At 36.6% G+C, this 12,876-nt stretch overlaps 1 protein-coding gene across 1 annotated transcript; it reads left to right on the top strand.

Moving 5' to 3' along the window:
• Window positions 1–617: 617 nt before the first annotated feature.
• LOC134257434 (vezatin-like) lies at window positions 618–9,710 on the top strand (the record flags this gene model as incomplete). The annotated part of the gene is made up of 10 exons (XM_062740052.1): window positions 618–763; window positions 1,605–1,898; window positions 3,085–3,234; window positions 4,391–4,541; window positions 5,240–5,315; window positions 5,481–5,691; window positions 5,895–6,076; window positions 6,190–6,293; window positions 7,579–7,659; window positions 8,067–9,710. Coding segments are annotated over 10 exons (2,046 nt in total), but the record flags the coding sequence as incomplete, so codon positions are not given.
• Between the last annotated feature and the right edge of the window lie 3,166 nt (window positions 9,711–12,876).

Below are 12,876 nucleotides of genomic sequence, written 5' to 3'. Positions count from 1 at the left end.
TGATGCCGTGCGTGAAGCATTTGTACATTGCCCTTTTTTGAATTTAATATTTTAGCATCGTTCTACATACATGTTAATTATTTTCCAGGGAAAATTCGTGAAATAAGTAACAGCTGAGTTATAATAATAGAAATATAAATATCATAGATAATTTTTGCAATTTATCTATAATTATTCTTTAAACACGATATCTAAGTTATTTAATTAAAAAACATGTAAATCCTTACCATCAAAAAGATAAGTCCTTTCACTTCGGAGTTCCGAATGACAATGAAGACTGAACGATAAGTGAACGGTGAACGCAAGGAGAACGCAAAGTAAACGGAACGAAGAGCGAACGGTGAACGTTTTGTGAACGGTGAACGTGAGCGCACGGTGAACGGTGAACGCAATGCTGTGAACGAAGAGCGAACGGTGAACGCACGCTGAACGAACGGTGAACGAACGGTGAGCGAACGGTGAGCGAACGGAAAAATGGGAAAGTAGAACGTTTCAGGGACTGTATATGATGAACAATTTTACACCATTTTAACAATGTAATATCCAAAACATTCTTCCTTATCTCTCACAATTGAAATATACCTGGAGCATCATGATTCAATCTTGTTGTTATTTAGAAACTGTTCTACAAGCGGAGAATCTTGGACGCTGCTCTGACTTGTGAGATTTTGGAGGAGGGGGATAGGAGTTACCTGGAACATTTCTCTGGACTGAAGCAGACAGCTGATCCGGGGAAACAGGACCCAGCACTGACATCTAAAATGTTTGTATCTGTATGTAACACACATACAGTAAAACTTGTTTATACCAAAGTCATAGGAATATGTGAATTTACTTCTGACATTATTTTAGCAAATTCACTAAATATCTGATTACACTGTACAAGTTTTACTGTACTTTTGGAGCAAATTTGTACTTTGATTAGATTCAGAATAATGTAAATTATTTTACACAGACATTCAAATTTTTTTAACTTACATTATCAGATATCCTTTCAAGATACCATCTTTTGTATTTTGTTAAAGACTATCTATTTGAACTTCAACAAAATTTGGGAAAAAATCAGTCAACATAGTTTTACTAGGGTTATCTCAAAATTCTGTTCAAAACCAAAATTATATGAGATAAATAGAACATCTACACTGGTCTATGATTGTGTGATTTCATATTATTTTTCTTTATCCAACTTGATGAAATGGTGAATGTTTTCTTGGCAGCCTCATGAATAAGCACCATTTCAACTCAGATAAAGAAAATATACCATACTATCAGATTTTTTCTATTATATTAGACCTTGTATTATCTTTTCAGAATACTGTATTATCACTTATTTTTGAGGTGTCAAATTTTTGGTTTAATGAAATAATATGGGTTCATGGCCAGTCATGGGGATATAATTTCATAGATGAAGAACTGTTTAGTAGTTATGTACATGACAATTTACATTCCATAGTGGACATGAATTTGTGGGTCTTCATATCTCAAAAACAAAGAAAATTTAAAAAAAAAAACACAAAAATGAGTGATTTTACAGTTTGATTGTATTTTGCTTAACCAAGTACTATTTTTGGTAGCAAAATATCAGTTTCCATTTATTTTTCCAGAAACATGATGCTGTGCATCCCTCTCCTGTCATCGTACTTCTATGGAAGGTGGGCGTGGCCCCATTCCTCCTTTCAATACACACACATTACAGATGCCCTGTCAGTCGTGATTGCTGTGTACTTCCTGTATCTGACTGGGAAGGCTCTGTACTTGGCGTGGTGTAAGTGGGCTCTAGATAGACTTGCCCGGGGGGTGACAGAGATGTTAACGTGCGGGGAGGAGTTCTTCAGGGGGACCGGGAGGTGTCTGAGGCTGATACAGGAATCAGAACTCGTGGCCCGGGGCTTCACTCTGTAAGATAATTCACTGTATTGTCCTTACACGATGCTTATCATTTCAATCTGTAATATGTAAAAATACATTTATATTTATTAAATATTTCTGGTATAATTGAAGTACCACGTGTAATGAGAATAACAAACAATTGGCTTTAGAATAAGGTAATTTGGCAGATGATGTGGGAATTCAAAGATCTTAATGTGTGGATCATTGTGCTGGAAAAAAAAAACAGAAGATATTAACATAACATCTGTCACTGAATATTCTTTTAGTTTTTAGCTCACCTGAGCTGAAAGCTCAAGTGAGCTTTTCTGATCACCTGTTGTCCGTCGTCCGTCCGTCCGTCTATCTGTCTGTCCGTTCGTCCGTCCGTCTGTAAACTTTTCACATTTTCAACTTCTTCTCAAGAACCACTGGGCCAAATTTAACCAAACTTTACACAAAGCATCCTTGGGTAAAGGGGAATTTAAATTGTTAAAATCAAGGGCCAAGACCCCTTCCAAGGGGAGATAATCAAGAAAATACAAAAATAGGGTGGGGTCATTAAAAAATCTTCTTCTCAAGAACCACTGGGCCAGAAAAGCTGAAACTTATATGAAAGCATCCTGGGGTAGTGTAGATATTAAATTGTTAAAATCATGACCCTCGGGGGTAGGGCGGGGCCACAATAGGGAATCCAAGTTTTACTTAGAAATATATAGAACTGATCTTTAAAAATCTTCTTCTCAAGAACCACTGGGCCAGGAAAGCTGAAACTCATATGGAAGCATCCTTGGGTAGTGTAGATATTAAATTCTCAATATCATGACCCCCGGGGTTAGGGCATGGCTGCAATAGGGAATACAAGTTTTGCATAGAAATATATAGCACAAATCTTTAAAAATCTTCTTCTCAAGAACTACTGGGCCAGGAAAACTGAAACTTATATGGAAGCATCCTTGGGTAGTGTAGATATTAAATTGTTAAAATCATGACCCCAGGGGTAGGACGGGGCCACAATATGGAATCCAAGTTTTACATAGAAATATATATAGAACAAATCTTTAAAAAAGATCTGCATCAACCAAGTTACTCAGGTGAGCGATGTGGCCCATGGGCCTCTTGTTATATTCACTAATTACAGGGACTACTGTTATAACAAATACTCAAAACTGTACTTAAGTACCATTGTTTTCCATTAAGATTCTGTGCTAATTTTAGAGTGAGTCAGAGAAGTCCTCTGTGTCGACTGGAACAGAATGGAATGCTGGGATACCAAAGACAGTGTCCACAACTGAGACGGCAGCTGTTTATCATGTGTAGAGACTGTATGTTAACCAGTAAAGACTGGACCGGTCAAATGGTCACTCAGTAAGTCTTGTGTAGAGACTGTATGTTAACCAGTAAAGACTGGACCGGTCAAATGGTCACTCAGTAAGTCATGTGTAGAGACTGTATGTTAACCAGTAAAGACTGGACCGGTCAAATGGTCACTCAGTAAGTCATGTGTAGAGACTGTATGTTAACCAGTAAAGACTGGACCGGTCAAATGGTCACTCAGTAAGTCACATCAGATCACCTGTAGAGACTGTATGTTAACCAGTAAAGACTGGACCGGTCAAATGGTCACTCAGTAAGTCATGTGTAGAGACTGTATGTTAACCAGTAAAGACTGGACCGGTCAAATGGTCACTCAGTAAGTCATGTGTAGAGACTGTATGTTAACCAGTAAAGACTGGACCGGTCAAATGGTAACTCAGTAAGTCATGTGTAGAGACTGTATGTTAACCAGTAAAGACTGGACCGGTCAAATGGTCACTCAGTAAGTCATGTGTAGAGACTGTATGTTAACCAGTAAAGACTGGACCGGTCAAATGGTCACTCAGTAAGTCACATCAGATCACCTGTAGAGACTGTATGTTAATCAGTAAAGACTGGACCGGTCAAATGGTCACTCAGTAAGTCTTGTGTAGAGACTGTATGTTAACCAGTAAAGACTGGACCGGTCAAATGGTCACTCAGTAAGTCATGTGTAGAGACTGTATGTTAACCAGTAAAGACTGGACCGGTCAAATGGTCACTCAGTAAGTCTTGTGTAGAGACTGTATGTTAACCAGTAAAGACTGGACCGGTCAAATGTTCACTCAGTAAGTCATGTGTAGAGACTGTATGTTAACCAGTAAAGACTGGACCGGTCAAATGGTCACTCAGTAAGTCATGTGTAGAGACTGTATGTTAAACAGTAAAGACTGGACCGGTCAAATGGTCACTCAGTAAGTCACATCAGATCACCTGTAGAGACTGTATGTTAACCAGTAAAGACTGGACCGGTCAAATGGTCACTCAGTAAGTCTTGTGTAGAGACTAACTATATTAACAACATTTTACAGACACACTTTACCAGCTGACTCTATAATATATTATGATTACATTTTACAGACACCCTTTATCACCTGGCTCTCTATTGTAATTACATTTTACAGACACCCTTTATCACCTGGCTTTATATTGTGATTATATTTTACAGACACCCTTTACCAGCTGATCACTCCATTAATTTCCTGGCCCACATTCCTTTAGAGGAGTACGGACCCTGTTTGCAGGTTGAGGGAGACAGCTCTGGGACCCTGTCGCGCCTGGAGGAGGTGACAGATGGTTTCTCTATATCAGCCATCAAGGTGTGTAGAAGTTTAGACACAAAAAACTAACGGGATTTTTCTAAATTAAACCTAAATACTACTCTACCAAGGGCAAGAAGTACCAAAACAAAACATATAGTCATTTATGTAGGGTCAGTTTAGTACAACGTTAAAGTGCCAAGTTATTTCAAAAGCCAGTTAATGAGTTTACACATTAAAGGGGGGAGCGTCTCGTTGAACTTTCACATGGTTTGGCTAACGTCAGTAAAAAGGAGATTAAGAAATACAAAACAAAAATACAAAACAAGAAATGCTCAAGAATACTGTAAACCAACTTTTATTCGCGACGACTTTATTTCGCGATTTACCGGGAGTAAACTAGTTCGCGACGATAAATTTTCGCGATCAAACCGTTTTTGGAACTGTTTTTAATAGAAAAACAGACTTTACGGACCCGTTCGCGGCGAGAAATATTCGCGATGAGAAAGCTCTCGTGAATCTCGCGAAAATTTCTCGCACGCGAATAAAAGTTGGTTTACAGTAATAAGACGTGGCACCAAGACTATAAACTGAGAACTAAGTCAAAATTTTGATTTAAATCTGTTCTCAGTTTATGGTCTTGGGGCCTGATAGGTGAATGCAGGTTTACTGTTCAAGCTTAATGCTTTGTTCCAAGATGTATAGTCTACTTGTTTTGTTGGTGTTTTACAATTTCAACATTCCTCTATTCATGACAGGGAATTAATCATGTCTGTAGGCTGCAGTACTCGGAGTTCTGTAGATGTGTCGTTCTACGTGTACTTCAGGCTGTAGGTAGGTCTACACACTTCATCAGGTTATGAATATTTATAGTCCATCAAAGCTGCACATCATTTCATTTATCTCAGTTTTATAACATCAAAAAATATAAATGTATGGACCAAAAGCCATTGAATGTAATATTTATGATGGGGGTTACTTGTACTTGAAAAAATTCAGATTCACCAAGTAGCAGTGTTGCCCCAGAAACAGGAGGGATTCTTGAGAAAGTCTGGGGATGGATCAAAGAATTGGAGACCCTTCACAGTTACTACAGCAGTGTTACAAGTCTGTCAGACACGCTACCTCAAAAATCAGACCTCAGTCAAATGAATGACCTTGACATAGCAGTGCACAGCCTTGACCTTCATTTACAGGCAGCCTTACTGAGGTATTAATGAATGCAAGTCAGGTATTTATACACTGGTGTGATTACATGTATGTTTTTTCTGGTTCAATATTGCTTAATCCCCCCCCCCCAAGTAAATGAAATAAAATAATGATGAGAAACTACATCAATCTCCAGAAACTCTGTTGACAAAATTTAAAGCAAATTAAATTATTTTGTAATTTTTTTTTTGTTTGACACCTCAGGGTCAGGAAACTGTCAGTCCTTTTAAAGCATTCAGCCAATCAGAATACAGAGATTAAACAAGACAACCAATCACAGGAGGTCGTCTGGGATCAAATCAAACAGGAACTACTGGCTTGCAAAGGATGCTGGGAAGAAGGATTGGAACGACTCAACAAGTTGTACAAAAACCAGCCACGCCAGGGTATGTACTGTACAAAAGATGTCAGAGGTTCTTGTACATGATTTTCCCTTTCAAATTAATACTTTGTGCATACATAAGATTGTCTCTTTATACATTGTTTTGTTGACTAGCAGAAAAGACAGAAGAGGTTCCCCCTCAGACAGAGAATACTGAGACCCCCAACCCTGTCCCCCCAGAGGACCTGTTTAACACCAGTCCCCCAATCATAGAGGACGAGGTAAAAATGACAGGGAGAAAAGGGCAGTATTTTTAGCTCAGGAAAAAGCGGTACTTTATGAAAATTGTGTGACTCTCCATTTCAACTGAATTGCTTCAAAGTTCATAGATCACACATTTATATTAGGGAGTACAGATAGCTGCAGAACTGTAGTGTAAGTTATGGTTTTATATTAGTCTTTGACTATAATGCCACAGGTCATGTAATGCAAATTAAGTGCAATTTATGGCCTAAGATTTTCTCCATACCTTTGCAGAGAATTTGTCCACTTCCCAGCTTTGGTCAATAAAGTAATTTTCACTTCTCAATTCTAGACATATTTTTAGCTCACCTGAGCTGAAAGCTCAAGTGAGCTTTTCTGATCACATTTTGTCCATCGTCCGTCTGTCTGTCTAGCTGTCTGTCCATCTGTAAACTTTTCACATTTTCACAACAAAGCCATGATTGATCATATTTATATTGAAGCATTGTCAGGTAGTGTAGATTCAAGTTTGTTCAAATCATGACCCCCAGGGGTAGGGCAGGGCCACAATGGCCGACCAAAGTTTTACATAGAAATATATAGGAAAATTCTTTAAAGATCTTCTCAAGAATAACAAAGCCATAATTGATCATATTTATATGGAAGCATCCTCAGGTAATATAGATTCAAGTTTGTTCAAATCATGACCCCCAGGGGTAGGGCAGGGCCACAATGGCTGACCAAAGTTTTACATAGAAATATATTTATAGGAAAATTCTTTAAAAATCTTCTCAAGAATAACAAAGCCATAATTGATCATATTTATATGGAAGCATCCTCAGGTAGTGTAGATTCAAGTTTATTCAAACCATGACCCCTGGGGTTAGGGCGGGGCCACAATGGCCGACCAAACTTTTACATAGAAATATATAGGAAAATTCTTTAAAAATCATCTTCTCAAGAATAGCAAAGCCCTTGCTCATAGGACTACTTTTGGATTTAAACTTTTCTATAATGAACCAGATTCTACTTTTTCCTAGCCACAGTGCTCAGATGAGCGATGTGACCCATGGGCCTCTTGTTCTTAATGTCTTTCATATAAAACGGTCAAATTTAATTTCACTGATACTATCTTACTGATATTGTCTTCTTGATTCTGTGAAAATTTCATTAATTTTTAAATATTAGAAATATGAGAAGAATCCTACCTTAAGTGCAACTGTATAACACTATCTCTTTTCATTTCACAAAATGATTTTTACAAAAGCATTTGATGTTCGACTGTTTTTGAAAATGAAAATTTATATATCATCCATGATTTAGGTGTTTGAAGCCTACATTGATGAGGAAACGGAAAATGACCCAGATTACAGCTGGGACGAGTATCTCACACCAGAAGAAAAGGTAGATACATATACCAATATGACTGTGAAATTTATTTAAGTTTATTAACTCGCAGGTTGAAATGATGAATACTGTATACAAGGAAATTTTCACTCCTATTTTATTTTCGCCCTCTTCCTGATTGGGCGAATTTAAAACGGGGCAAATCAAAATTACACAACATAATATCTTAAACAGAACTATGAAACGGGGCAAAATTGTTCACAAGTGCAAAAGGGCGAAAATAACACGGGGCGAAAATAACCCTGTTTTCAGTACCCTGTGCACATGTACTGGTTGCTGTGTAAAAACTCATTTAGCATCGTGTCATTGTAGGAATGAAATGGTATAAGATGATTATGTTTCAATGAATCGCATCAAGATAATTTTAAAAGAATTAAATATTTTAATCATCCTGGATATTTCAGGAAAAGAAGAGGCGAGAGAAACAGGAAGCCCTGCGATTACTGACGGAGCTGAAGTCGGTGATTTCTGTGAGGGCACTGGAGATGGGAAGGAGAGAGAAGATAGCCCAGGAGAGGAAGTACGGCCATGCTACCTTGGAGAAAGAGAGTGTAGAGAGGCAAGGTTTGACCACAGAGGACCAAGAAGTGGGTCAGAAATTATTACAGAGGAGAAATTCTGACAATGATGATCTTCTTGAAAATACAAACTTGGATTTATCCAGTGTTTCTGGGAATGAAGGTGTTCCTCTGCATGGAGAGCTTTGTCATGAAGAAGATCTGAGTTGTGATGAGTGTAAATTAGCTGTGGAACAGTTAAAAAGTGTGGAGTGTGAAAGTGATCCAGACAGTAGACTTAACACAGACACTGACATTGATCATCAATGTAAAGACAGGATATTTACCACAGGTTCAGAGGAATCAGTCGATTGTTCTTTAGGAAGTTTTCGGGACTCTGTGCCAAGGATAGGAGTTTTACCTACACAGAGTCCAGGATTTCAGTTTTCTTCCAGTCTGGCTGCCATGGCGGTCGCTAGGTCACGTGACTTTGGGCTGACGGAGGACACGTTTGGTGACAGTGAGTCAGAGACAGAGAACCAGGTGAATGAGGACTAGTCCAAACACGTTACATTTACCTGAATCTGACTTGTATGGTCTGATGACTCCCTGTTTTATTGTTTTAGTACAATTACAGTGAAACTTGTCTAATACAAATTTTGAAAATTCTGTAATCTTGCCTTAACTTGCCATTACACAGGAAAATTACTCTGAAATTTTGTTCAATATTCTTTCAATGCAAATAATTCAGAAATATTTATGTTAAAATACCCTCTTGAAAATGTCCCCAGAAATTTTGCTATAAGAACACTTCGTATACATGTACATCTAAACCTTTTCAAAAATTTTGAGCTGTAAAGTTGCATTTCTTTCGGTTTGGCCAAACAGTAAGCAGCATAATAACTAACTAAATATCACTTCTAAAATGATAGAGGTAATATATAGTTAAGAAAAGATTTTTGAATTTAGTAAGAAAAAAGTTTGCGTTAATATGTATCCTTAAGATTTATAAACCCTCTGCTGATGCCCATTCAATGCTTCTTTATAAACTTAGGATTTTCAATAGTAAATGTATATGCTAAATAAAATAAAAACAATTATAGCATGGCTTGCGGGGCAAATTTTCACAAAATACTGAAATTAGGCACTTCAACTTGGCAAATTTACAAACTTTAAGGAATAGTTAACGTTGTTGTAATTAAGAGTAATCTCTCTTTAGTTATCAGAGTATCCATGTACCTCAGACCAGACTATTATTTAATCAAGGTCAGCTGGCCAATTTCTTTGAACTGGTGGTGTCCAGATAAGGCAAGTTAGAAGAATGTAGAATGTACATTTGGTTGTATAAAATCTTTACTAGTCTTTTTTGGGAATGTGCAATAATTGTTGATATATACATTTGTAATCTCATTCTCTTTCAACTTTTTGTTTTTATTTGACATGTAGTACACATATATGATAAAATTATCCACTGCATATTGAACTGTGGTTTTATTGTTTTGTGAAGTATGTAAATCAATAACAGGCATTTTTGTCACAAAAAATATAAACCCAAACTTAATAAATCATGTGTTTTATTTTTGTTATATCCCAAACGAGTTGCAGAGCATGTTTTTGCCATGTCTGTCAGTCATTCCTCAGCACATTGGGTCATTATGAGTGGTGGGTGAGAGGTCAGTTTTGCGGGTGTGACCCACCAAATGTGGGTCACTTGGCAGTTCTGTTCCTGTGATTGTCAGCATAACTCCTCTAAAAGTGACACACAGAGTACATGTATTGTGAACCTTTCTCTACAGACTATGCCTAGGTTTTAAGTGAAAAGTCTGTGTAATTACAACTGAAAATTCAGAAAGAAGACAGGTTGCTTTATAGTCATTTATTTTTTTGTAATAAAATACATCACAAAAAAAGTAATTCTGAACTTTACCTCCATGCACTAAAAGATATGAGTGGACTTTAAAATTGGAGGTCCAATAGAATTCAATACATTTGACACTTAGTTCAAGTTAGTTAGGTATCTACTAATTGTATCAAAAATATGAAATATGTAAATTTAGTGATGCGCACTGTACCTTAAATATTTCCACTACTGTTACAGTATAATTTATTACAAAGGTACTTCATTCTAATGTTTTTCTAACAAAAACATTGACCAGAGCACCTGTTCCTGTATTGCTATACAAATCCACAACAAGGCACACGGAGATTAAAGTCAATATCAATTAACAAAAACAATAATTAATATAATACGTAAATATACAATATAATAAATATGTGTAGAGAAAATATCCACTAAGTTCAAATATCACAGCTAAAGAAGAGAATTACAGGTTTAGGACATTAGGATTATTGAACAACAACATCATTAACCAGGCCAGGCTACGAGCAGCACAGGAATCCAATCCTGGGGACGACATCAATTCAAAATGATACATGTATCTTGGATTAGACCGATAATTTGGAAAATTCCATGCATTACACTTGGGTAAAAAATATGACACTGTGTTCATCATGATGCTTAAGTCTTCCTTGTAATGCTGTTGTCTTGGGAAACTTTTCCTTGGGTATATGTTCCATTCTAAAAATTCTTAGTACAAATTTCTATATGATAAATGGTGATGATATGAGTATAATGAAGGATGAATTCCCGCCCCCCACTGTCATCAGCTGGATTTTTCGGAGTCGGCCTTCTCCATGCTTTCGTCCTCCTCCACGACGACGTCTTTTGTCACAATTTTCTCGTGTTCTTTAATGACTTCCGTCTCTGTAATTTTTTCCTCGATGACCCTCTCCCCTATTTTCTCGTCGAGCTCTGGGAAGGTCCCGCGGAACGTGCTGCTGGCGATCTCCTGTAACTCCTCTAACTGTTTCTGTTGATTGTTGTCCACGCGATCCAGTCGCTGTCTCAGAAGGCGAAGGTCCTCCTGGTGTTTCTCTCCTAAAATGTAATGTTTAAACCATTAACATTACGACATTCATTTCTTAGAAAATCAAGGTACTGGTGAAATCACTTATTTTGTGTGTGATTAATATTCTTGTTTTACAGGCATTGAGAGACCCACGAATTGATGACATCACAAATTTCACATGCATTTCTACAAAATTTTCTTCAACTATGAAATCAAGTCCCTAAACAACTTTTTTTCATCAAACCTGGAAATTAATGTGATTATACAGAATAACAAGGCACTGGTGAAACATTATACACTTATTTAATGACTACGAGGTAAACAGTCAAAATGTTGTCCCGAGGTAGTGGGGGAGACCTGGGAAACTGTTGCCTGAGGCCGAGGGCAACAGTTTCCCAGGTCTCCCCCACTACCGAGGGACAACAGTTTGACTGTTTCACAGAGTAGTCATTGAATAAGTGTTTTATTACCTAACCTACTATATAATTAATTAAATTTGAATAAAAACACACAAACAATCAATAAAAAAGTTTTCACAACTGTTTATTCACATACTTGTCTATTAATTAGCTGAACACATAATATAAAGTTTCAATTAATATTTTTAATTTAAAGTAATACTTAATAAATTGATTGTTTGTGTGTTTTATTTATATTTGATTAATTATAGAGCAGGTAAATAGTGATGTCGTGATCATCAAATTGCTTGAATATCACGATGACGCTTTAAACAGTCAACAGTTCATTCTGTGGCCCGGTCAACAGTTCACTGTTTCATGATCACGCAGAAACATAAAGTACACCGTGAAACAGTTCAAAATGCCTAATTATAATTTATATAGTAGGTTAGGTAATAAAACTTACTGAACACTCAGATAACAAAAATTTGAAAACAGTTACTTTTACTCAGGGTCTAATAACAATTGAAAAGGAAATGTGTATTTGAGATTTTCAAAACAAAACGTAGGAACATACTAAGATACGACATTAAAAGCCCAAAAGAATACAACATAACAGACAAATACAGCTGAGAAAAGTTAGAACAGGATTGATCAATGATATTGTGTTCTAAACATCATAATTAATGATACTACTGTGTCCAAAGATGAATATGTATATCTACTGATTGATGGTTACAAGTAGTGTTGGCAACGAGTACCCGGTTAACCGGTTAACCGTCGAACGATGCGAGTATCGGTTAGTAAAACTGCTATTCGGTTACTCGGATAAAAATACATTTCTCATATTAAATATGTATAAAATAATTTTTATGTTATTTGTAAATGTATATTGACACATTTCCCTAAGTTAATGACCGTTAGGCTTGCTCTAGTGGTTCACAAATAGGATCGATTTGTTTTGATTAGTTTAATTGATGGCTTTAAATACCAGGAGTTATAATTACCTGATTTAAACTGACCTGTGTTAGAGGTACATACTTTATCAAGATGCCGCCTCAAACATCGAGAGCGTGGAAATATTGTTAAACAACTCGAAATCTGTCAAATTCAAATCATGTGAATCAGAGTTGTCTTATAAGGATGCTATATTATTTAATTTAGATTGAAACAATTATTTCGATAACCAGCGACTTGCAGGAGACGCCAAACTCCCCGTTTCAAGTGACATTAAAAATCAAAATTCTTCGAAGATATTGTGTGGGTTTTTTAAAGTCTGTATTTGTAAATAAAGTTAATATATCTTATATTTGTTGTTTGTTTCTATCAATAAGTAAAAGGATGAAATTAATAATAAATACGAAAACTACAACATAAAATCATCCAGTAACCGGGGACTTTTGGGGTTGG

Source organism: Saccostrea cucullata, unplaced genomic scaffold (assembly GCF_032062105.1).
Source record: "Saccostrea cucullata isolate Sc308-1 unplaced genomic scaffold, CSIRO_AGI_Scuc_v1 ctg16262, whole genome shotgun sequence".
NCBI classification, from domain to species: Eukaryota; Metazoa; Mollusca; class Bivalvia; order Ostreida; family Ostreidae; genus Saccostrea; species Saccostrea cuccullata.
The sequence above is the reverse complement of the archived record's forward strand: the minus strand, read 5'-3'. Positions and strand labels throughout refer to the sequence as shown.